At 37.9% G+C, this 26,930-nt stretch overlaps 1 protein-coding gene across 1 annotated transcript; it reads left to right on the forward strand.

Annotated features, from left to right (window-relative positions):
* Window positions 1-2,413: 2,413 nt before the first annotated feature.
* On the forward strand, window positions 2,414-25,561 carry LOC131975958 (uncharacterized). The gene is made up of 25 exons (XM_059338800.1): window positions 2,414-2,739; window positions 3,083-3,127; window positions 4,053-4,339; window positions 5,568-5,838; window positions 6,147-6,175; window positions 6,314-6,599; window positions 7,711-7,754; window positions 8,202-8,490; window positions 8,782-8,810; window positions 11,507-11,777; window positions 12,747-12,790; window positions 13,187-13,469; window positions 13,937-13,965; window positions 14,087-14,372; window positions 14,637-14,680; window positions 14,760-14,827; window positions 15,039-15,253; window positions 15,375-15,631; window positions 15,750-15,878; window positions 17,675-17,813; window positions 17,953-17,982; window positions 22,580-22,624; window positions 23,142-23,171; window positions 23,386-23,415; window positions 24,693-25,561. Exons 1-25 carry the CDS (start codon window positions 2,487-2,489, stop codon window positions 24,953-24,955), a joined length of 3,696 nt encoding a protein of 1,231 aa, XP_059194783.1. The 5' UTR covers window positions 2,414-2,486; the 3' UTR covers window positions 24,956-25,561.
* Window positions 25,562-26,930: the final 1,369 nt, after the last annotated feature.

A 26,930-nucleotide genomic window follows, 5' to 3' on the forward strand; every position in this document is an offset into this window, starting at 1 on the left:
GCTACAAGACCATCAGCAAGCAGCTTGGTGAGGAGGAGACAATGGTTGGTGCAATTATTCAAAATGGAAGAAACACAAAATAACCAGCAGTCTCCCTTGGCCTGGAGCGCAGAGAAGGCTTAGGAGAATGTGATGTGGTCAGATGAGACCAAAATCGAGCTTTTTGGCATCAACTTAACTAGCAATGCTTGGAGAAAGAGAAATGCTGACTATGACCCCAAGAACACCACCCCCACCGTCAAGCATGGAGGTGGAAACGTTATGTTTTGAGACTGTTTCTCTGCTAAGGGGACAGGACGACTCCACCACAGAGAGGGGAAGATAGATGGTTCGTCTTCCAGCACGACAATGACCCAAAACATCAGCCAAGGCAACAAAGGAGTGGCTCAACAAAGAGCATATTCAGGTCATGGAGTGTCCTAGCCAATGTCCGGACCTTAATCCCAGAGAAAATCTGCGGAGAGAGCTGAAGCTTGGAGTTGCCAAGCGACTGCAGGTCTTCTACAAATCCTTAAGGTTTTGAGGCAAAGAGGAGTGGACCAACATCCCTCCTGAGATGTGAACAGACCTGGTGACCACCTACAAGAAACGTCTGACCTCTGATTGCCAACAAGGGTTTCTACACCAAGTACTAAGTCATGTTTTGTTAGGGATCAAATACGTATTTGACTCAATGACATTTAAATACATTTATAACTTTTATATAGTGTGATTTTCTGGATATTTTTTATATTCTGTCCCTCACTGTTAAAATAAACCTACTATTAAAATTATAGACCGTTCATCTATTTGTCAGTGGGAAAATGTATCAAAAATCATACTTATTTCCCTCACTGTATAGTGGTGATTAAAAAAGACAATGTTGTCTACTATTTGTCTTCCTCTTGTTAAGAAAGGGGCTCAAACCTTCTGTAAGACCTGGAATGGGGAGTTGGGGAAGAATTCGGCTCTGAATCACCTGTGAAGACCCTCAACTGGAAGGTCTTGTTCATTTTGGTTGGAGGTCATGTTAGTGTCAGAGCCTGCTGATGGTTAACAAGGTACTGCACTCTGAAATTCACGAGCTCCCAAAAGCTTTTAGTTTCAACGTCTTCTTCTCAAAGCCAATATGTCCATCCTGTCCTGTAGGGACTGTGAGGAATATAAACCCTGTCCAAAGGGAACACAGCTCTGTACTGCTGATGAGTGAGCAGAGATACCCAGTGTAGTGGGTCCTGAGGGAACAGATTTGAGATTAAATATAGGACGATGCACAAAAGGATGGAAAGCCCTATTAAAATACCACATCTGACAATCTATTGAGTGGTCTAATCGATTGATTAATTCAACTGAACATGGTTTTGGCTTCTCCAGTTCCAACTTTTTATATACCTTGCATTTTATTTTAAAGTAACACGGGCACATTTACAGTGAAGTTGATCAATGTGCATTTTCACTGAGAATAAATTATGTAATTATTAAATTAATAAATAATTTTGGATGCACTCTGTAGTTTCTAAACAAGAATGCACATGGATGGATTAATGAACATGCCTGCAGGGTTTCTGTTGATATTTCTTGCTGAAACGTCAAAGCTATCTTTAAATATTGAGCATCTGCCTACTGAATTCAATCATATTATAGCCGCCACAGTAACTAAAGTATAACAGTAATTTAAGAACAGAAATTCATTAAATAAAGCAATTAAAATCAAAAAGGAGCCTATGTGATAGGCTATCGTGTCCTGGGATACTCTGTATAATATCTGTGTATCCGTTTCATTTCACCAGTTCGAACCAGTAGCATCATCTGTTGGTTAAAAAAAACCCAGAGTACAAACAAATATGGTTGTGTTGTTGATATTGGCTTTGCATGTCTGACTTGGAGGGGTGGGAGGCATTTTACTTTTAATGTGTTCATTTTATTTCATAATCCAACCATGAGAAAATCCAAAGGTGGGAAATAAAAGACCAATACCAAATCAAGTAGACAATGACAGAAAATGAACTATTTTAAAATAATCAACTTATTGTTAAAGTTCAAACAAAAAGCCCAAATATTTCCTAATTCTAGCTTCTCATAAATTATGAACTACTGCTTTTCTTTGTAAATGTGTCAGTAAAAATACAAATCTGTAACTTTTGGTCAGTCAGTTGGACAAAGAAAGCTAGTCGACGACATTGACCTTGTAAATGCTATTTTTTACAGTTTAAAAACATTTTTAATAGACCTGGACTACACAATTAATCGAGAACATGATTGTAAGATTAAGTGAAAAAGAAACATGATTGTCAGTTGCATCCCTAGTGCGTTTATATTTTATACACACTATTTACTGTTGTTCTACTGACAGGAAATATCGTAACAAGTCCCACAGCATTTGAACGCACCATTTATGTCCAAGCGCGGCAGCATTTGTTTACCCGGAGGAGAAGTCGACTGTCGGCGTCTTCCTGTTATGCTGATCAGGGAAAAAGACACAGCAGACCGGGATCTGTTCGTGAGAAATGGCCTCGAAAACTATTAAAAAGACTTTGGTTGATACGTTTATGAACCTGTCGCAGCAAAACTTTGAGCATTTCTGCTACGAGCTTCTGGACCGAGAAGAAGAGCCGCGGGTCAGACGCTCCTCGGTGGAGGGGAGAAGCAGGTTGGAAGTCGCAGATGTGCTGGTTTCAACTTTTACCGAAGCCGGAGCTGTTCAAGTGGCTGTGGAGATACTGAGAGAGATAGATTGCAACGAGGATGCAGAACTACTCGGTAGTATTTCTTATGGCGGACATTATATTCCTATGTTATATTCTCCTCAGGGGGCGTGGTGGTAACTGATCACACAGTTAATGCTTCTGTCATTCACGACCTTTATCACAGCGGAAATAGTGCTATGTTGCTCACTGTAGCCAATCTGATGTTTGGATACAATGTGTTCGTACATAAAAACTTCTTCAACTGTTCATTTACAAGTTGTTCAAGGATCTTGACCGAAGAACTTAATGTGGCAGAAACCGCTTTGTTTTCTGTAAGAAGAAACGGCATGCATAAACACTTGGCAAAGACCAATCCATTGTTATGGTATTTTAATATTCCCTATATTTTGTTCCAGCTGCAAGACCCTCAGCTGGAGGAAGACCTTTTGATGCCACAGCAGGTGAGTGCACAGGTAGAAAGGTGTCTTCTCTGTCAAACACTGATAGTCTGGACTAATTTGAGAATCAGGTTGTCAGATTGCTCTGCTATTGTCACTGCACAACTTGTTGTCATGCCTAAAGGTATTGTGGTTTTCACACTATAAAATGTTTTATTGACAATTTAAGCTGCTATTGTTGTTATTGTTGTCATTAGTTTTATTGTTGTTGATTTGTTGTCTTCTTTTCACGTTTTGTAACTTTGTTTGTCTTTCACTTTCTTGCTCTTTTTTGCCTCAGATTTTTACTTACATAATATTATCTATCCATTTTGGGTAGGAAGGGTAGTTACTGCCTTCCTAGTGGCTGAGGGGGATCCAAATAAACAATAAACACTACATGACAGGGGGTCACACACTACACGGAGGACTCACTGATGGTACTTATGGTGATGAGCAGGTCAACTGGCTTTGTATTCAGCATGAGAGTGGTATTCAGCTTCTCATCTCACTCTTGACAAGGCATCCAATAAGTGTATTTTCCCAAATGTCATAAAAAACTGACATTTGGAGAATTTGCCATTTCATTATTGCAGAAATGATTCTTTCACATGATGTAGTTAAATCCCAAATTATAAATCCTGGACCTACATTCAGTTAAAAATCATTGAATGTAATACACATACAACTGAACTGGAAAAATCACGTTTACAGATAATTAAGTAATTTTCAAATGAAATCCAAGCCATGAATTGTCTGGTTTTTTTTTATATTTATTGATTTTTTAAATTAATTATTATGTTTTTAATCACTGGGTCATTACATTTTAAAATATAGAAAGTAGAAATTTTGTAATAAATCCTCTCCAAAAGAAAATGTATAAAGTTGGCTGCATGTTATTGCCTCATCTGATCGGTTGTTGTGGTGTCATTTTCCCCTCTTTCCTCAGACAATTTCTTTTTAAGAAATAGAGCCGATCTGATCCAGAGAGTGAGCTACATTCTACCCATTTTGGAAGATCTTCTTGACAGACGTGTTCTCAATCATGAAGAATATGACCATATCAGAGCTGAGCATACCACTCAGGATCAGATGAGGCTGCTCATTGATATTTGCAGGAGAAAAGGTTCAGCTGTCGATGACATCTTCTACAGAATCCTTGAGATACATGAGCCATACCTCATCGCTGAACTCGAAGAGGAACATGGAAGGAAGTACAAGAAAGTCATAGATACAGTAAGCAAACTCCTCATTTACGTGATAAAGAGCAGATATTGTAGGTAGTTTCTGTCATATAATCACTGTTTTTGAGACACAATTGGTTAAAACAATTGAGAATCAAAAAAAAAAGTGAAATGTTTTTAAAATCCTCAAATAAATACTCAGCTGAAACATTATATCCACAACCCTGATTCCTGAATAGTTCCGTGTGGAAAGCTTAATAAAAACAGAATGCTGTGATTTGCGAAACCTATTTGTCCCACATTGACTTAAAAACAATATAAAGACACCAGTGTATTTAAATATGTGAATGAGAAAATTGAGAGTCGGGGACAATGTATATGTCCTGTATTTCAGTGCTTGAAAAATTGAAGGTGGATCATTTCAACAAAATCTGGAATGAAATATTCACCATATTTTAAATATTTATTTTACCTTATGTGCATGCAGCAGACAGAAATTCCAAATCCATTTGAAGTTTAACTTTGACTTTGTAATGAAAACTAACTTATATTAATGTAAACATGGATTTTTGTTATGTTGCCACATGTTGTAAGAGACGTGTCAATGCAGACTGAGCTAGATTTCACTTAGTGGTACAGAACTAAATATGGCTTAAGTCTTTGAAGATGACAACCAAATTAGGTTTACAATAACAATATGTATTCAAGAAAATTAAATTGATGTGGCTGAAATTCCAAGTGTTTTAAATGATGACATACAATGACACAAAACATTCATTCATTATTGTTAACAACTTATCCGCACTCGGGTTGCTGGCGGCTGGAACCGGTCCCAGCTGACATTAGGCGAGAGGCGGGGTTCACCCTGGACAGGTCGCCAGACTATTGCAGGGCAGTTTAGAGTCACCAATCAAATCTAAGTGTATGGTTTGGACTGTAGGAGGCCAGAGTACCCGGTGAGAACCCACACTGACATGGGGAGAACATGCAAACTCCACACAGAAGAACCAGCGACCCTGTTGCTGTGAGGCGAGAGTGCTAACCACTACACCAACATGTAGCTGATACAAAACATTGTTATCAAAAATGTATTGTTACTCTACTGGAGAGATGAACACCTACCAAATGATATTCTCTCATTTTTTAAACCTGCAATCTCTGTGTGTAATTTATTTTGGTGATAAAAAGAAGAAGAGACAAGTCAATAACTTCTGAATCATGGTAGTAGATCTCACATCCTGCATATACTGTATGATATTATGTCCTTTTCATTTTTACAGCTAGGAACCATGGCAGCTAAAAGGGTGCTTTTTGAAACACTGAATGATTTGAGTTCAGAGGAGCTACACACATTCATGTCACTCATTGAAGCGGAGAAAGGTTTCCCTGTCAAATCAAGGAGACATCTGAAAGCAGACATACATACCATCGTGAGGCTGATGGTGGAGACGTTCAGCCTGGAGTGTGTGGAGTTGACCAAACATGTTTTAAAGAAGATGAACAGGTCTGATCTGGTGCAGAAATGGTTAAACATCATCCTAGGATCCAAAGGTAAGTCAAAAAAGACCAAAATATGTTAAATTATGCAAGACGCCCCACACACTTTCTTACTTTAAAAGACATTTATGCATCGTTTAGCAAATCAGGAAAACGAAACGTTGCAATAAATATTTGTCTTGCAAGTTCGACAGTGTGCAGGAGTTACTACTACCCACCTAAAACCAAAAAAATCTTGTTGTTATGTCACTCTTTAGGAGGTTTCATTATCACTGGGATAAAATCATTTGTGTCATTAATGTTTCTGAAGCCTGATGTTCAGAAAGTACTAACAGGTCTCTTAAAATGTCTTGTCTCCTCAGAGAAACGGCAGCCTCCACTGATCCACAGAGTGAGTAATGTCACATCACTCTGACTTCACATCCTGCAGCTTTTTTCCAGGAGATTATTACTGTATATGTGAACAGAAGAAACTGTAATCATCCCAGCTGCACTTTGTCCCCGTGAAATTTTTCTTTGAATTTTCCAGGTGGAGACGATGGCTTCTGTGAAGGAGCTGCTTTTAGAAACACTAAATGATTTGAGTGACGAGGAGCTCAAGACATTCAAGGAGTTCCTGGAGTTTAATGTCGCCCAGAAGTTCCTCCCAGACATCTCATCAATGTTGAGACTCACAGTTGACAGAGCAGAAATAGTGGATCTGATGGTGCAGGCCTACAGCCGCCAGTCTGTGGAGTTAACCAGGGAGGTTGTAGAGAAAATGAACAGGACTGACCTGTTGCAGAGGTTGTCAAAGCACAGCTCAGGACTCAAAGGTAAGACAAAGAAAACAAAATATGTCACATGTTGCTCATAAATGTTTATAGGGGCTTTTCTGTTCTTTAAAAGTCGCTTGTGAGGCAGAGAATAGGTCCTGTGTATTTGTTTGACGTGCTGCTGCTGCTCCAAGGAAGCACACTGAGTCCAGAGAAGATTTAGGGGTTTTAATTATAATCAGCGGCTTTACACACACGTATGATGTTGATTGTGTACACTTGATGGCGAACGTGTATCAGAGCAGATCATGAACAAAGGTGATAACAAAAGCAGTCAACAAAACTTACGGCTACCGAGACTCGCCTCTCCCTCTCTCCCGTGCAGGTGAAGCACACTCTGATATAACCTACCTGCCAGCTGCCAACTACGGTGCTCACCTGACCTGAAACCATGGCAACAAGACAAACTTAATTGAACACAAAATAATCAATCAATAAAGCAATATATAGCTCCTACAATGTTCATGAAAAACATTTTTATAATTCATCATAACAAAAGTAAATCTGTCATCACCAAGGGAAACATATAGCAGTGGGGGCAGGGATCAATTAATGATTAAAAGAATAATGAATGCTTATGAGTGTTTATGTTGTTTATCATCATATCTCCTGGAACAGGAGTCAGGCCTTGTTGTCCTCCCATCTTTGACTCTGTCATAAGTGGCAGACCTTCTCTCATTAGTTCAGCTCCAATGCACCTCTGGTCAGCCGTTTTTTGTCGTTCCAAGTGTGTCACCAGCAATGTGGATGATCATTGTTCACATTGCTTGAAGTTTCTGGTCCACATCTTCCCTTGATGTAGTCTTAAGGATTCAATCTGCATCCTTGTCAAACTGCAGCAAGACTCTCTCTCTTTAATAACCGTAGGCCAGTTAACCTGCAATGTTTTTATCACCTGTCTGGGTCAGGGCTGATGGTGCACATCCTGCAGGGCCCCCAGCCAGCTAGTTTTCACAGTTTATTCCAAATATGCAAACTGCACTCATAGTCATTATTTTATTAGTTTTGCTTATTGTCTATATCAAAGAGTAGACTTCATTAAACTGCATGTCCTGTTTCACATATTATAAAAAAGCATAATTAAAAGCAAATTCATATGTTTCTTCCTAAGGGCCTTCAGGAAACTTGGAGCTGGAGGGAAGTGGAAGCGTTATGGTAATCTTTTACATTCATTAATTTGTTCAATTTATTTGTCATTCTTTTATTTGATAATGTATGTGATGTTGCAAAACTATTTAGTGGAATGCATCCTACGATCAGGATTTGTTTTATATATTAGAAGAAAAGATGCAACTTGATAATCAGTCGGCAGTAAAGTGAAATAAAGTTTTGAACAGGTTTTATGTAAATAAAATATTATACTTTTTACTGAAAGAGGAGAAATGTGATTCATCACTTTGATGCACATCAGAAACACAAGCAGTTTGTAAAAACAGGTATATGTCATCAATTGAACAAATATCAGTTGTATCATTACCTCGTGTGATATGACTGATGTACTCTCTTCCACATTTCTAAAACACAGACATTGATTGAACAGGAAAATCTGTAATCATTCCAGCTGAGAAGTTATCCAACGAACAATTTCTTTGAATTGACCAGGTGGAAACGATGGCGTCTGTTGTCGAGCTGCTTTTGGAAACACTGGCTGCTCTGAGTGATGAGGAGCTTAAGAAGTTCAAGCATGTCCTTCGCAATCATATTCACTCCAACAGACGCTTCCTGGACATCCCACTGCTGCTGCTGGAGACGACAGACAGGCAGGACACAGTGTTTTCAATGGTGCTGACCTGGGGACAACAGTCTGTGGAGGCTGCCAACGAGGTTTTGAAGAAGCTGGAGAGGACTGACCTGGTGCAGAGGTTGTCAGACAGCAGCATGGAACCCAACAGTAAGACAATAAAGAAAAAGAACATGTTAATATGATAAAACTGGTACTGAACATGTGTACTGAACATCCCTTTACATGGTAAATGATAAGATTTATAATGCAGAAAAGACCCACCACCTGATACACAAAATATGTGTCATGACTATTATGACATATTTTTAGAGAGGGTGTAAAACTGAATTTGTGTCATTTTGTGTGTTGTTAATTTTTGCAAAGCAATATTGCCTGATCACAGTGATTTTGTTAGACGTTAGACCAGTCACTCATGACTTTTATCGTTTTTCTCCTCAGCTGAACACCGAGCTGCACTGATCCAGAGAGTGAGTAGTGTCACATTTTTTTTATACAACACAGGTATCTGTAAGCAGATGCAGGTTAAAAATTATAATCATCTTGAACATTTAATATAATGATACACCCAAAATCATGATTTGTTTATTCTTTTTCCGTCAAACTGAAGCTGCATTCAGATGGAGTTCTTTTGCAGTAATTTTATACAAAAAATGGAAGGGGAAGAAAAGGAAAAACATGATCATCTTTGTATTGTAAATCGGAAAACTGACACATTTATGGTTCAGACAAACAAACAAAGAAACACAAAATGATCATACTTGTGAATTCCCAATTGGAGTTGAGGGTTTACAAATCACACACTGATTGTTACAATGGCACCAACAGATGGTGGACTCAAATGCAGTACACTCGCAGCAGGTTAAATAGAAAAATGTCTTTCCTTGAAACAAGGGTGAAGTACACAGAAGATCAGTCCAGAAAGAAAGCAAAGGTACCAAATAGGGCTGTCAAAGTTAACACGTTAATCGCCTTGATTAGTTTTGAAATACATATCACGTTAAAAATATAAATTAAATTAACGTCTTTGTTTACCTACTTCCTTTGAGGGGGGCTGACGTCACATAACAGAAGCCAGGAAAGCTGCAGCGGCCAGCCTGAGATTTAGCTCAGGGTTTCCCATTAATGACCTAATCTGTCCCGCCGTAGTCTGATGTGCTGCATTAATGTCACTTTTAAAGCCACTGAAAGCATATTTACACTATTATTAATATGAAGATAGTTTGCATTGTGTTGCCGTTGCCTCAGCAGATTGTCTGTCACCAGTCAGTCAGTGAAAACCCGACCCCCAACTCTCCGTCCTCCTCCGAGACATGCACGCGCATTCACACACTTACACACACACTGAATGTACCGAGCTGCCCTCCCCACTTCTCCGCTTCAAAACAATTCCAGCATGATAGAGAAACGTGCCTATCAGGGCAGGAATTTCACGAGGGCCTCGTGCCCTTGAAAAAAATATCTGCCCTGAGGCCACTGTGGCCTTGATGCCCCACTGCCCCAGTTAGTTTTGCGTATTGGCGTTGTGTTGCCGTTGCCTCAGCAAAGTGTTTGGCAACCGTCAAACCCAGACCCACATCTCCGTCCGCCTCCGAGACATGCGCGTATTCACTCACTTAAACACACGCACTGAATATACCGAGTCCCCTCCCCACATTATCGCTCCGTGTCTCACCGTCTGCGTGTGCGCGCGCGCCGAACTAAATCCTATCAACCTGTCCGGTAGGGTGGCCACTCGTCCCACTTTTTTATGCCCTGTCACTCATTTGTCCTCCTTTAGAGAAAATAACAAAGAAGGTCCGCCTTTTGTCAACACATGGCTCATTTGAATATTCAAATGAGCCATGTGTTGAATCGCCATGACATGCGCTCATGCCAGTTGCTACCACCAGGCAGTCAATCAAGCTCCCAGCGACTGAAAGTCTGAAAATGCCAAGCGAAAGACCTCCTTTAACCCAGAATGGGCAAGAGAACACGGGTTTGTTACAAGAAGTAAGAGGGATGAGTTTCTTTTTTTTTTTTTTTTTTTTGTACATTATGTCTAAGCGATGTCGATGTGAGCAGCAAAGGCAAAGCAGCTATCAATAGACATGCTAGCACTGACAAGCATCAAGCTAATCAGAGTACAACTCTGCTTAAAACCAGATCATACCAAACAAATATCTGCTTGCGTGTCCCGTGTATGTAAGGTGTCCTCCTTTTTGATGTGAAGGAAATGGCCACCCTACCGGGCGGTCAGACATCCAAATACACTCTTGCCTCCAGACCCCCCTAGCCATTCCAGGCCTGGTGCCTATTTGTTTGTATCAATCCCGCCCCCACATGATCGTGCATGTGTGAAACTCGTAAGTGAAAAGCTCATGCTCATGTCATATTTCCCTCAACGCTTTTTGTCATGCATTTTACCATGGAAACGTGAAATATCGTCTTTCTTTTCTTTTTGAACCTGCATCTGTTTATTATGCTGTTAAACAGTTGTCACAAATACACAAATGGTAAATGGAGTGCACTTATCTAGCGCTTTTATCCAAAGTGCTTTACACTACACACTACGCTCATTCACCCGTTCACACACACATTCATGCTGGTGGACCAGGCTACCAGGGCACACTGGTGCCACCTGCCACCATTGGGAATTCATTGACACACGATGAAGCATCGGGAGCATTTATGGGTCCAGTGTCTTGCTCAAGGATACTACGACATGAAGGCTGCCACGGTCAGGGAGCAGACCACCAACCTTCCGATCAGTGGGTGACCGGTCTACCAACTGAGCCACAGCCGCCAAATACAAAATTGGTGATTTATTTTGTATTTAATACTAGACAAAAGGGGGAACATATTTTTTTATTCTCGATTAATTCATTCATTCATTCAAAATATGAGATATATTATCTATTGAAAGCCCTAGTACCAACTAAAAAACTCACAAATCTAAGGCAGAGTCAAAAACACTGAAACGAAGGATTACATGAAAAAAAAGAAACAGTTGGAGGAGTTGAAGTACAAAGAAGAACAGGTTCAAGGAGAGGGCAGTGGAAAGACCGAACAGAAGAAGAGCAGGGTGATTGGACATGGCTGGAACTAAAATAGGAAAATTGTCCTAGTGAATTAAATATTTAAATTAAATATTAGAATCAAATATTTAATTTATTGGTTATTTCAGGTTGCAACAGTGGCTGCTGTTAAACAGCTGCTTTTGGAAACTCTGAATGATCTGAGCGACGAGGAGCTTGAGGAATTCAAGGGGTTCCTGGAGTTGATTGTCTCCCAGAAGGACCTCCCAGACATCTTCAGGATGTTGAGACAAACAGACAGAGCTGACACAGTGGATCTGATGGTGCAGACCTACGGCCAGCTGTCTGTCGACTTAAGCATGGAGATTTTCATAGAAATGAACAAGATTGACCTGATGCAGAGGTTGTCAGGACTCAAAGGTAAGACGAAGACAACAAAAACACTGTAACATTACATACTCTCATGTCTCATTAATACTTCTGTAATCCATGATTTAAAAGATACAAGGAAATCTGCTTGACTACAAATTCATTGTGTCATTAACAAAGTGAAATATATACAAACTGGGGGCAGGAATCAACACAATAATATCAATAATAACAGAACTAATTAAATCACCAACTCACACAGTCTCAAAAAAGTTTTATAAGTTTCTCAGTTTTGTATCTGGTTTGCTTCTGTGTCTTCTGTGTTGGTTTGCTTTAGACTGTGAAGATGGTTATGATGTGTAATTTAGCAGTGAACAATTATGTCTCGTGAATTGTTGCAGCAATTCTTGGATTGATACCATTCTTAGCCCATATTTGGTGCTAAATTAAATTTCAGAAACAACTTTTTGACCACTTGATAATTAATAAAAATTGTAAAAAAATAAAATAAAAAAAAGAATAAATAATAATTAAATAAAAGAAATCCATCCAAAGACATTGAGACCTAAAGGATCACAGCAGAAATATTCAAAGAAGTTTTCAGGACTTCATTATGCAGAAATATTCAAATACAAATTAACACAATGTGTAAACTGTGAGTTTTTTTATTTCATGGGATTATCATGCAATGTGCATGTCTGTAAAGAGGAGAGGAGCCCATTTTCATTCAGACATCTTGAAGTCAGAAGTCAAAGGATCTCTTTGAACATGACTCTTCCACTTTTCCCCTCGCCAAAATGTCACCTAACTATGGAATTCTCCCCGTTTCTGAGTTCCTGTTACAGTGACATCTTGGTACCAATAGATCTCCTTCAAACATTGCGTTAGGACAGAGCAAAAAGTTGTCCAGGAACCCCAGTGCTCCTTTTTAAAGTAATTGAGCCTTATTAAAGTTGACTTTACTCTTTTTTCAATTAGATTATAACCATCTGAGTCATTCTAAATGTCTTTGCTCCCCAGAGAAACACTCTGTGGATGAACATCGACCTGCACTGTTGGAGAGAGTGAGTCTGAATTCACACACCACATTTCTCAGTCAAAACATGCAAGTTGGAAACCATCCTCAGTGTGAATGTTAAATCATGATACAAACCAAACCAAGTGTTTTTAATGTGATGGTTCTCACACCGTTAATGTGGAGCTCTCTAGTTAATGTTAATGTTATTCACCACTAATGTTATAATATAATATATTTTGCTGCTCTGCTACTGAACATGAGATGAGAAAATGTGAAAGCCAGAAAAAGGAATCAGTTTGCAGGCATTTAAATGTAAATTAATTAGGGAAATCATCTTTTGTTTTGATGTTTCACTGACATTGATAAAAAAAATCCATGGAAATAATTCTTTACCTCTCCCAGTTGAGAAATGACACATTTGCTTAACGTATCTTTTTTTCAGGCAGAAGCGCTGGCAGCTGTGAAACACCTTATTTTGGACACACTGAAAGATTTGAGTAACGACGAGCTAAAGGAATTTAAGTGGTTGCTGCAGTTGACGTACTTCCAGAAGGGGCTTCCACACATCCAATGGAGACGACTGGACTGTGCAGATAGTGCAGGCGCACTGGTGGATCTGATGGTGGAGAACCAGCAGCTGATGGAGGTGACCAAAGAGGTTTTCATGGACATGAACAGGCCTGATCTGGTAGAGAGGCTGTCAGAGACCAGCTCAGGACTCAAAGGTCAGAGAAAGAAAACACAAACTGAATCAAACTGGGTTTATAATTTATTTTATCACTAATGTGAAAAGTTAGGGAGCAGGCAGTGACACAACTTTGACTGCAGAAATCATGAAGTTGAATCTATTAGGTTTAATTTTATGATGTCACGACTGGGTAGATTTTATTTTGCAGCCGTGGATTCTTTGCATTTTAGCTTTTTTTTTGTTATCACGATGTTCTCTCCGGGTCCTCCGGCTTCCTCCCACAGTCCAAAGACATGCAGCTTTAATTGGTGACTCTAAATTGTCCGTAGGTGTGAATGATCGGTAAATGGCTGTCTGTCTCTATGTGTCAGCCCTGTGATTGTCTGGCGACCCGTCCAGGGTGGACGAAATGAATGAATGAATAATCTGGTTATAATAAGTTGTTTATAGTCTGATTTTAAAAACAGTCCATCGTGATTCGTTTTCTGTTTTCTTTCTCCTCAGAGAAACACCCGTCTGAAGTGCTCCAGAAAGTGAGTAACGTTACATCACACACACTTTACATAACACAGGTTTTATTTAATTGTTACAGGTTTGAAAAGCTTCTAAAGTCGTCATTACAGAAATGCCTTTTGATTACGTTAAATCCATCAGGAAGTAACAATGACATCAACAATAGAGAGGCTTTTGGAAACATTTGACATTTTAAATCACGGGGAGCTCCAGCAATTCAAGAGGCTCCTGCAGCACACTGAAATGGAGATAGACGTCTCAAAAGTCTCAAGATACCAACTGGAGACAGCAGAGGGAGGTGAAGTAGCAGAGCTGATGGTGGAGACCTACGGCCAGCAGTCTGTGGAGGTGACCAGGGAGGTTTTAGAGAAGATGAACAGGAGTGATCTGGTGCAGAGGTTCTCTGAAATCAGCTTAGGATCTGAAGGTATGAAAACCCCAACGTTATTATTCCAATATAAAGACTTTGGTCGAGAGAGTGTGGTCTGTTTTGTTGTGGACAATCAGGCAGCCATTGCAATATGTTTATTTGTTTTGAATATTAAATGATTTAGAATCATGCAATATTCTGTCATTTTACAGTGTCAGTATGTTTTCTCTCATATTATAGCAGCGCAATGTAGCATGTATTGTGAAAGCAGCAAAACAAACATGACATCATTTAAAATAAATGTATATGTTTCTCCACAAGGGTCTTCAGGAAGCTTGGAGCTTGAGGGTTGTGGCAGCATGACGGTAATCTCTTACATCAATTTATATGTTCATTTATGTCATGTTAAAAAGTAATTACGCAAAAAATGGTTGTCCTCTGCAGCAGGTCTCCATTGACTGGACTACACTTGACCCTGAAGTGAGAAGTACAGACGAGGCTCCAACTTACAGGTAAAAATAACGTCCTAAATACTTCTTTACAGCAAACTGGAACTATAGAAAACATTCAGTTTAGTTCTTGAGATTCTTCTCAAAAGGAAAAATAAGATTTAACTAATAGTGGCACCAAATAAGCTCAGATACTAGTTTCCCAATATAGTATTTTTGTGCATGGACAAAAGCTTGTTTTTTTTTTTTTATTTTGTTTTTTTTTACATTTTAGCCTACAGTCTGAAGCAGGAAACTTTGAATGCAGCGTCTCTGGCTTGCGCTGGGTCTGTAAGGAAAAGGTCAGCTTGAAGTACCAGTTTTGCTCCTTGAAGTATCACATGGAGAAGATTGAAAGCATACAGTACATGCCTGCAGGGCCCCTTATGGACATCAAGGTCATTGCTGGGAAGTTAGATGTTGTGTTCCTGCCTCACTGGATCTGCGTCGGTAAGTCAACATGAAGAAAATAATGAAAAATGTGAGAACTTTTTAAATTTCTGACAGCATGTGTTCAAACCCAGATGTAATCCTTTTCTCCTCCCTTAATGTGTGCTTGTATTTTGTACAGATGATCCTACACTGTTAGACAAGTTTGCAGTCCTGCACATAGATGACTGTGGAGTTACTGTGGATAAAGTGTCTGAGGTCACATCGTCCCATGTCAAGCTGTGTGAGCCAACTTTCTCTTTAATCATAGCCCTGCTGGAATGGTTCGGCATTTTGTCAGTGGAGATATACTGTATGGTGGTTATATACTATAAAACTGAGACATCATCCCTGGAACTCCATGTTTACCTGATCCCACCTGATCCTGCTCTGATAAAGGTTATTTCATCTTACTGTCACCAATACAGATCATATTCAGATACACAATGGCCACACAATTAACTTGGTAAATACACAAGAGACACAACAGTTTTGTTTTTGTTTTTTCTTTCTCTAGGAAATAGACCAGACAGAATTATCTGAAGGATACAAAAGAATCCGAAAGCCACATCCAACGATGCCCCTGAAGATGAATGGACTTTTCATCCTTAAAGCACAGCTGGATAAAGAAGAAATTGCTGTTGAAGTAGGTTTTGAACTCTTAGTTAAATGTATAGCTTGAACTTTGGTGAGAACAATGAAACAACAATCACTTTGATTTTGTTTTAAATATTTGAAATAAGAACATGTAACAAAATTATTTAATTTTACCACTTCCTGTGTAACCCATACACAGGCGATACAGCACGAACAGCTTGTTACTTTCTCCAGCTACCTAAGTGATGAAGATGTGTTTCAACTGCATGCATAGCTTCTGTTTGCTAGCCTCCATTCCACAGTGTATTTAGGGGTCCAAGGGGTCTTTCTTTTGTAGTGGAATTACTACCTCTCTTGAGAGAGAAAATCAATCAAAGAGCATGTCGATGTTCCTTTTCGTTTTCTTTATTATCAGACATCAAATTACACTGCCTAGGTACAGCGGGGGGAACACTTGTCAAATCTTAAGGGCTGCTGAAAATAACCTACATGGCTGAAACATTTTCAGCACATCCATAATTGGAATGTTAATTGGGTGCTGGATATCAAGTTTCAGATTGGCCAAAGAGTGAGTCAGCATTAACACAATTAGTACTGTATACACAACATTTTCTATTTCTTCAAATGGTCTGTTTTAAGTGTTTTAAGTATTGCACATGTCATTTTATTGCCTCAGCTTGTGAGAAGATGTGTGAAACCCCTTAAGTCACCTTTTTAAGGATAGAAAGGTCTTCGAGTCTGACTTGCCAACACTCAGCCATTCATACTTGTTGTAGGTTTTTAAGTGCTCTTTGAGCTCAATGCATGGGCATCGTTCATTGCAGTTAAGCTTATGTTTTTGAGTTATTTTCATCAGTCTTGTTGAAACATCATACTGACAAGCGAAGTGTAAAACTAATTTAACCTATTGTTACCCATATCTAAATGAGCATCAAAGTGCTTTAGGTTTTAGGTTTTATTTTATTTGCACAGTTAGAATTACATAAAATGACAAAGATAACATATATTGCAAAGTGCAGGGGGAGGCAGAAAACCCAGATGGGCTTATTTAAAGCCTCCACCTAAAATTTCATAGTTATTAGAAAGTAATAAACTGATAATAGAAAAAACACATGTATAACATCAACAAGTTATAATGACAATAACAAAAATGAACATCTTAAAGTGTATTTTGTGTGTGAATTTGAATTTGAATTTAAAAGTAAAGTTAAGCATAGTTATACTGCAAAGTCAAACATTTCCTGTGTCAATGAAAAAATACACTTTGATTACACGGTAGATATAGTGTGGTAAAGTTCTCAAAAATTGTATGTTAAAAATCTAGTGTTTGGGGTGTCACGGTGGCTCACACTGGTAGAGCGCGTACCATTAAGGCTGAGTCCTTCCTGCGGCAGATCCGGGTTCGAATCCGGCCTGAGGTCCCTTTGCCGCATGTCCTCCCCTCTGTCTCCCTCTTTCTATCTATCACTTTCAATAAAAGCAAAAATGCCAAAAAAAAATCTAGTGTTTGACAGAATTTTTGATCTGTTCTAATGTAAACATAAGGTGTGTCACAAATGAATCAATCAATTTGTTTAAAAAAAAAAGTGCTTCAAGCCCAAAATCATCTGTTGTTACAGGGAATTAAAATAACATAAATATATATCTGCAATCATGACCACCATCACTCAAACATTTTATCAGTATTTGCAATGCACAGCAGATATATTAATCGTTTTTTTGTCCCGTCCCCAGATGTCTTTGAAGTGAAAAAGCTGCAATTTTGTAAACCTTTGAACACACAAAGAACAAAAAAAGGTTGTGCTGTAGTCTAACTTCCCTTATTTATTTTGTATTATTTTACAGAAATTAAGGCTCAGACATGAAAGCACGGAGCCAAATTACGCAGAAGTGTATATTGAAAATCATCAAGAGAGAAATGTTGAGCTCAAGCTCACACAAGAAAAAAGGGAGCAACCAGTCTGGACCTGTGTTATTCGAAAAGGTCAGTTTTAAATAATACAACAAGAATTAATCTGTACGGCCTTCATTGTATTGAGTAAGCATCATAGTGAAGCTGTTGACTGTTTGATAAAGGCAGTAAATCTGCTGAATGGCTGAATATCCATTTTCTTTTTTTACAGGACAATACCAAAGCACTAGTCATATAGAAGGTAAGACATTTGAAATTATTGTAATTAGAAGAACTTTGGTTGTCCGTGTATTGATAGGCTCTGCTCTCAATTCAATTCAATTCAATTGGCTTTATTGGCATGACGTAACAATGTATATATTGCCAAAGCAAGCATCAGAAAAAAAGATAACAAGATAAGGAAAGCAATATTTACAATGAATTATTATATTTAAAAGAAAAGAAAAACTAATAACAATAAAAGAAAGCAATATTTACAATCATTGAATTACAATCGACATATGATTTATACAATCTAACTGTCCCGGCAAAAAAAGAAGACAAAATAAAATAAAAACAAAAAAAACAAAACAACCAACAGCTGTGTGTCACTCGCTGTCTCTCAGTGTGTGACAGGTAGAAACATAGACTGCTGCTAATCTACAGCTCTGTGACTCTTCCCCGAGGAGGAGCGGCAGTTTTTCCTCATCTGACCATTTTAAAAAACCTTTTTTGACGGATTCAAATTTTTGGAAATATGTTTCTCTAATTAGTTCATATTTTTTACATTTGGTGAGGAAGTGTAGCTCTGTCTCAGGCTGACTGAGGCTGCAGTGGCAGCACAGCCTCTGCTCTGCAGGGAGCCAGCTCTTCCTGTGCCTCCCTGTTTCCACAGCCAGTCTGTGTTCACTCAGTCTGGACTTCAAGGTTCGTCTCAGCTGTGGATCCGTCACCATGCTCAAATAATCTGCTGTGGTGTACTGTCCAGACACCACAGACACCACAAAACCCAGAACTCAGACAAACAATGCAAGACACAAATACAGTAAAAAGCATCAGATTACTCTAAACTACAATTGATCCCTCTGCAAAAACTCAGTTCAAGACAGCTTTGAGTCTACTGACTGGAGTGTCCTGCAGGAGACACATGAGGGGGGCATTGAGGGGGTCACACACTGCACTACTGAACTCCTGCATGGATGTTGTCCATTCATACAAACAAACAAAAGTCCCAGTCAGTGGTGGAAAAAGTATTCAGATCTCTTACTTAAGTAAGACTACTGGTACCACACAGTGAAATTACTCCACTACAGTGAAAGTCCTAGAAACAATATTTACTCAAGTAAAAGTGCAAAAGTATCAGCATTAAAATGTACTTGGAGTATCAAAAGTAAAAGTACTTATTATGCAGAATGGCCCCACTCAGATTATGTTAAATATCGACCTGATTCACCTCAGAATGTATTGGAGTAGAAGTATAAAGTTACATAAAAGTGAAATACTCAAGTAAAGTACAAGTACCTCAACATTGTACTTAAGTACAGCACTTGAGTAAATGTACGTAGTTACACTCCATTTTTTTTAATTTAAAATTTTGATTTTTTTTCCTGGGTCTAATTATTCCCTGGTTTGACCTTACTGTCCTAGTTTGACCTACATGTTATGCACTCCATACTTATTTGTTTACAAAGCACTGAATGGGCTCACGATCTGGATATCAGGGTATCTCAGTTACTTGTTTGTTTTGAGCTTTCTTTTAAAAACAATAGATATCTTTTGAATCCTTTCAATTGCTTGTTTCAATCCTTTTCATTGTCTTCAAAAAGCACCTTTACTGTCCTAGTATTATAGCTCAATTCTTCTTTTAATGCTGCTTCTAAAGCGTTTAATGTCTGTTGTATTTTATGCCTCTGTAAAGCACTTTGAATGACCTTGTGTATGAACGGTGCTATACAAATACATTTGCCCTTTATGAGTGTTCGTACTGTTAAAACAATAAGGCATGATTTACAGCATAAGAGCTGCGGTGAAAAGGGGGTTTATTTATGTTGATATGTAATGCATTAGTCAAGTTAATAATGTTCATGTAGCCCAATGTCACAAACAAAAAAATCTTCCTAAGACTGTATGGTTAAAGAAAAAAAGTGTTGCCTTCAAATGCAGTTGGAAATACCTGGATCAACTGTTCACTAAACCCCTCCTAATCCTATTCTTAACAAGTTTAACAAGCCTACGTGTCACAGCCGGCCAACCTTTGGATTCCTCACAGTGTGCAATTACACACAATGACGGGTTGTCTATTTAAAACCATGGCCTTACTTTTGCCTGTACTGTATATTAAACTATATTTTAAAGTGTTTTTCCCCTGTGAAACCAAAGTACTGCAAGTACTGCTTGCTGCATCGGTCTGTTGTCACATTTCAACTCCGTTGGTCACCTGCTGCAAAAGTACCTGTGTGGAAACAGAGGCCAGGGGGAACTAACTAGTGGGTGTTGCCAAAACACTCGGCCACTTTGCAAAAAGTACTCAGAAAGTACTTAGTTGAAACACGCCTATAGAAGAGAAACTCAGCTTCACTGGTTTAGTTTTGACTCTGGAAACAGCCAGTAAAACCTGAACCAGCTGACCTGAGAGGTCTGATAGTTTCGTAGTAGTGTTTTCGTATGTAGTAATCCAACAACCAGAGTTATATATGCTGAGCCTTTTTGGTTCTTGTTACAGCTTTTTTAGTCTTTATTTGTATACAGGCTTATAAATACCCTATTGAATACTGGAACAATAATATATAATGGCTTAACACAACCTGCTTAGTTTTGAACCTTGACACCAAAGTTGTGCTGTGTTTGTTCAGTTGGGGCCATTTTTGGGTGTAAATGTGGGCTTATCTAAGCTGCAGCATAATGGTCTCTCCACTGTCTGTGTGTGTGTGTGTGTGTGTACTTCCCACATAGTAAGGACCAGAATAAGTTTCTAACCAACAGAGTGACAGAGTTTCGGCCTGTCCTCACTTCTTTAGATAATTTAAGTACATTTTGATGCTGATACTTTTGTAGTTTTACTGCAGTACTTCAGGTTTTGAACACAGGACTTTTACTTGTAGTGGAGTAGTTTCAGAATCAGAAGCAGAATTACTTTAATAATCCCCAGGGGGAAATTGCTTTCCTTACAGAGTCTCCAGTGCAAAAATATTAAGAATTATGATACAATAAATAAGATAAAATAGGAACATAGAACGAAAACAAATTTACAATTCGTATACAAAGTATATACAATATACACACACACACAATAATATATATACATATACAGTAAATCCACTGACTGAGGGTGTCAGACTCTTGAGGGAGGAGTTTGATGACAACCGTCACAGTGTGGTCTTGGTAGTTTTACTTAAGTGAGGGATCTGAATACTTTTTCCACCGCTGAAAATATGGTCACACTGTTAAAATAATCGCCTAAGTCATTTTTTTTGTCAAAATTGTTTGTTTTGCCTAATTCATCTCCTCATGACGCTGGCCACCTATGGTAAAATCACCTACATCCTCAGTTGATCAGATCATGTGATTTTACCCCTTTAAGATAATGGCCTATGTCAAGTGTGTGACTTAAGCGGATTTGTTATGTCTAAGTCAAAATAAAATGTGACTTAGGCAATTTTTTGAACATGCCTTTGTGACTTAAGCAATATATGGTAACACTTTATTTTGAAGGTGTCTACATAAGAGTGACATGAGCGTGTCATGGGATGTGTCATGAACATTAGTGACAGGCTTGTGTGACTCTTATGTAGACACCTTCAAAATAAAGTGTTACCATATCTTGCTTAAGTCACAAAGGCATGTTCAAAAAATTGCCAAAGTCATTTATTTCTCTTAAGTTACATTATTTACACACAGTGTTATTACTTTGCCAATAGCCATCCTTTGTTACATCCTTTTTGAGTGAAATTATCAATAAATGTCATATGTTACACTTTTGGTGAAGTTCTTTGTGTTTCCTGCAAAACTTGAAAAAATGAGTTAGGCGATTATTTTAATAGGGCGATATGTAGGCCTAGGATGAACAAATAACCGCCCACTTTTCTGGAATCGAGGCTGTAACATTTACAACAGCATTTGAAAGCACCACATCTCTTCCTTTAAAAAAGAGGAGGAAGAAAAAACGCGGCAGTTGTCTTTTACGCGGTGGAGTTGGGTGTGTTCATAGATCTGATCGGGGAAAAAGTAAAGGCGAGAAATGGCCCCCAAAACCATCAAAAAGTCTTTGAAAATCACGCTGGACAAACTCTCAGTTGATCAGTTTGAGAGTTTTCGCTCCGAGCTTGTGGACCGCAAAGAACCGCCTCAGGTCCTCCTCAGCAGCGTGGAAGGTAAAAGCCGCTTGGAGGTCGTAGACGTGCTGGTTTCAACTTTCACCGAACCCAAAGTTGTCCCAGTGGTTCAGGAGTTATTGGAGGAGATTGGCTGCAACGAGTTGGCAGAGCAACTCTGTAAGTATTTTGCGTTGATGGTTTGATGACAACAGGGACGTGTCCAGTTACATAACACCGAGATCAGATTGAGTGTACACTTACAGGCTTAAACTTTATGGCATTTTTTTTTACTTTCACTTTCGAGCAGAGCCTTTCCTGTAAATTGCATTTTTTTCCCGTGTGTTTCTCTTATAGTCTGTCCAACATAAGCTAAAACTTTGAACATATGAAAATGTGTGTTTAGGTGTGACTTGGGTATGTACAGTATAGTTTAAGTAATCTTATGGCCTAAACCTACAACTTCCCAGTTTGCAAAACCAGTCACAGTAGGCCTGTTAATGTGTCTCACATGAATTCTGTTATTTAAATCTAATCTCATTTTTGCAGTTGCAGACACAAGTGGACTGTTATCAACATCTGGTTCCCGTAACAGTGAGTTTTTTTTTCACACTTTGTGTAGTCAAAGTCTAATATAGCTTATTCCCTTGTGCCACAGAGCTCCATTGTTGTTTTATTAGCTACTTAAAGTTTATATTAACTATTTTTCATCTTAAAATAGTCCATAACAGATGCACTATGTGTTTTTTCACTAAGGTTGGCTTTTTTATTTTGTGCCATTTAAAAAGAAAAAAAGAAAATACATTTTATTTACATCTCCAGTAGGAATAAATGGGCTTGTGGTTAAGTGCCACACATGTTGGTTTTGCTCTGTTGGCATCAAGAAAATAATAGATGAGAATCATCAGAATAGCATCCAATGAGGGAACTTTAAAAAAATCTGTGTTAAAACCAGGAAGATGAAGTTGAGCGTATATATATTAAATGCAGCAAGAACACTTCAAGTCTGGACCTACTGTATATTCCCTCACATAAAAAACAGCAGTTTATTTGCTGTGTGTATGGAAAAATATTTGTATGCATGAACAATTTTTTTCTTCATTTTTTCCAGCTGCGGGACCCTCAGCTGGAGCAGCAGAAGGTGAGTGCACAGGCAGTGTGATGAAACTGAGTGTATATATATATATATATATATATATGTATATATATATATATATTAAATGTAGCAAGAACATTTCAAGTCTGGACCTACTGTATATTCCCTCCATTTTTACCATAAAAACAGCAGTTTGTTTGCTGTGTGTAAGGAAAAATATATGTATGCATGAACATTTTTTTTTCTTCATTTTTTCCAGCTGCGGGACCCTCAGCTGGAGCAGCAGAAGGTGAGTGCACAGGCAGTGTGATGTCTTTTCAGTAAATGCTTCTCACTCGGCTTGTCCAATTGTCCGAATCTGTGCATTAAAAATATAGCTAGAGCCAGGAGACGATTAGCTTAGCTCAGCATAAAGACTGAAGTAAAGGGAAACAGCAAGCCAATTAAGTTAAAACAATCTAGCGACCAGCATCTTTAAAGCTCGCAAATTAACATGTTATAACTTGTTTGTTCAAAGGTGCTTTACATAGCACTCAGAACATTAATTATAATCATTTTCTACCAGTTAAATGTAATTTACACACATGTGCATGATGGTATTTAGTTGTGCACAAAGTGGCCCAGAGAGTAACATCACAGTCACACACACACAGAACTTACACATCGCACACATGCATGAGTGAATATTTCAAACAGGATGTTGGGTTCAGTGGTGGAAGGCTGCCGGTCATCGTGACCGTCCATTGGCCAACCCTATTTAAGATGTTTTTTATACCACAGTGGGCAGCCGAGCCTAACAACTTTTCATTTACACTCTATTTCTTCATTTTTTGGGTTTGGTTTTTTTGCTTAAGTTTTGTAACTTGCTTCAGTTTGGGAGAGAATGTAAGTTATTTAATAGTACATTTTTTATCATGAAGAATCTAATCTCAATTTTCCATGAAAGAAAAGCGTATGCTGACAGTAATGGTTCTTAGAAACAAAGAAAATCAGAATTGCAAGAAAAAAGGTTATTTGCAGATCAGACTTTTTAAAATTTGGAATTGGGAAAGAAAGTTGCATTTCTAGCTTGAAAATCTCCCGTGCTGCAGTCTTTATGCTAAGCTGAGCTAACTGTCTCCGAGCTTCATATTTAGCGTTAAGTTGTATTAGTCTTCTTTTCCTGTTTTTGGCCCAAAATGTCACACAAACAACTTAAAATATGATGGCTTTACACAATGGCATTTGGAAAATTCATGATTTCATGACTGTAAGATGTAGACTTGATTCTTTCAGATGTAGTTTTAATCCAAAACTATAAGTCCACTTTTTGAAAGTATATATATTTTTTCGAAACATCAAAGTACTTGATAGGACACTATTCTTCTAAATCACTGTTGTGTGGGTCATGTTTGTGCTTTATTTTATCCCCGTTAGCTTAAACAACCATTATGTGCTCATTCTGGACTCACATGCAGTTAAAAATGATTCAGTGAGTGAATTACACATGTATCAAAAAATGTTTCAAGTAGGCGTCATGTTATCAAATCTAATCAGTCATGGAGTCATTTTTCTTTCTTTCCTCAGATGAGCACTTTGTCGATAAACATAGAAAAATCCTGATTAGGAGAGTGAGCAACATTAAAGCCATTCTGGATGACCTCCTCGACGAAGGAGTCCTCCAACATGGAGTTTATCAAAAAATCATGCTGATACCTACCGATGAGGACAAGATGAGAGAGCTCTACTTGGGTCCCCTGAAATCTGCCAGAAAACACAAAGACATCTTCCTCAAAACTCTTGAGGAAAATGAGAAACATCTTATTGCTGAGCTCAAGGCAAAGAAGTGAATGATGGGTTGAAATCTATTTTTAGACCAAACATACACCAGTCTACCTGAGAAAAGGGATTTTAAATCTTAACAATGGGGAAACGTGAATGTTAATGCTATGTCTCAGTGGGGGTTTTTTCTAAAGAGTTGCTTTTTCACACTTTATGTTTAAACAAAGCTTAATTTTACACATTAATTAGTTTAGATTTGTATGGCATGTGGTGACTGTCCTGTCCTGATCATGAGTTTTTAATGTAAGGTTTGAAACCAGATTTAGCAAATGTTCATCAGACAATCATGTAAGAAGTGAATGAAGATTCTCATCAGATGTAATGTTTTTATCCAACAAATTACAAATGGATGAAAGTTTGTTTTCTTTCATCTAATGATAAGCACATTAAAGCATGCTTGTTTATGATTATCCATAAGCTTTACAAAAACAACAATGTTTATGATTGTGGTTAGGTTTTTTAAAGAATATTTAAGCTTAAAAAAACTGATTCATGTCACAGACATGTTTGTCCCTGATCTCAAGAATCACTCATGTATTGTAGGTTAGACTATTTATGCCGATTTGCTAAAAGTTTGTTTTATCTGGTTTTATCATCTTTCAGAGAGAAAAAAAATCACCAATAAGGGTTAGTTTTCTTTTGGAAGGATATTCAAATGTTTTATATTTTTTAAATGTATATGCATTCTTAATAAAATATTCAGATTGATGTGTGTGGTTGTTGGTGCAAATTAAATCATGTAATAGAGTTTTAAAAATGTGCAGTTTCTCTTTCCTTTCAAGTTGAAAAACAAGTGCATGTTGATCTGTTGAGGGCGCTCACATAGTGAATCTGATTGATTTTGAATTCAGCACACAAATCCATGATGGATTCCTTTTTTTTTTGTTAATTTGCAGTCTTTGAAAAATGTATGAATATGCTTTTTTTTTAATCATCTGTTGGTCATGGTTCAGCCAATCTATATAAATCAATGCTACTGTATATTCCAGGAAATTTTATTCAAATGTTGACTTTTTGTCATTTTGGAGTTGACACGCTATGGTTGTGACATGTGCATATTAGTAATTTTATATGTAATACAAAGTATTATTAAAAACTTCCCAATACCTTAAATGTTCTCATGCTATCAGGAAGAATAAGGAGGAAGGAAGGAGGTCCTTTGAGTTAAAGCTGCACTAAATTATTCTAGATTTTTTTTGCAGATTTAAAAAAGTCTGATGGACATATTTTCAATGACCAGAAACATTAAAAACATTTCAAAATATATATTTTTAATGTTAATGAAATAAATATGCCTACTACTTTGTTAAGAAATAATATTGATAAAGTTCAATTTTATATTACTTTTTAGACTTTAGACATTGGAGTGTGATGAGAACTGCTTCTGGACATGGGGTTTTGTAGGCACTGGTCACATATCATACCATTTAGAATAAAAACAAAATGTGAGAAAACATTTAAAAAAAAAAAACACTTTGTTGTGCTTCCTTTGTCCTGTTTATCATTGTGGTGAGGGGTTTTCCCCCAATATATAATGCATTTTTAAGCGAAAAAACAAAACAAAAAACGATTTATGTCACAGACATGTTTCACTAAAAGATTGTTTTATAATCTTTTAGTGAAAAAAAACAACAATCAATAAGAGTAAGTTGCCTTTTGGAGGGCTATTCAAAAATATTTTATGTTTTGGAAATGTACATTCTTAATAACATCTTCTGATTGATGTGTGTAGTTGTTATATTATGAGTGAATTAGTCTTAGAGTAGTTGTACTGTATACTATAAATGCATATGGTGCAAATTAAATCATGTAATAGAGTTTTAAAATGTGCACTTTCTCTTTCCCAATGGCCCTCATTTATCAAACGAGCGTAGAAACGAGCGCAGATCCCAGGTATATGTCGTCTTACCACAGGGTTCACTTGTGATTCATCAAATGTTCATATCTCTCCAAACTCACACAAGTTCACTGAATATTTTGAAT

This window comes from Centropristis striata, chromosome 8 (assembly GCF_030273125.1).
Source record: "Centropristis striata isolate RG_2023a ecotype Rhode Island chromosome 8, C.striata_1.0, whole genome shotgun sequence".
Taxonomy (NCBI): Eukaryota; Metazoa; Chordata; class Actinopteri; order Perciformes; family Serranidae; genus Centropristis; species Centropristis striata.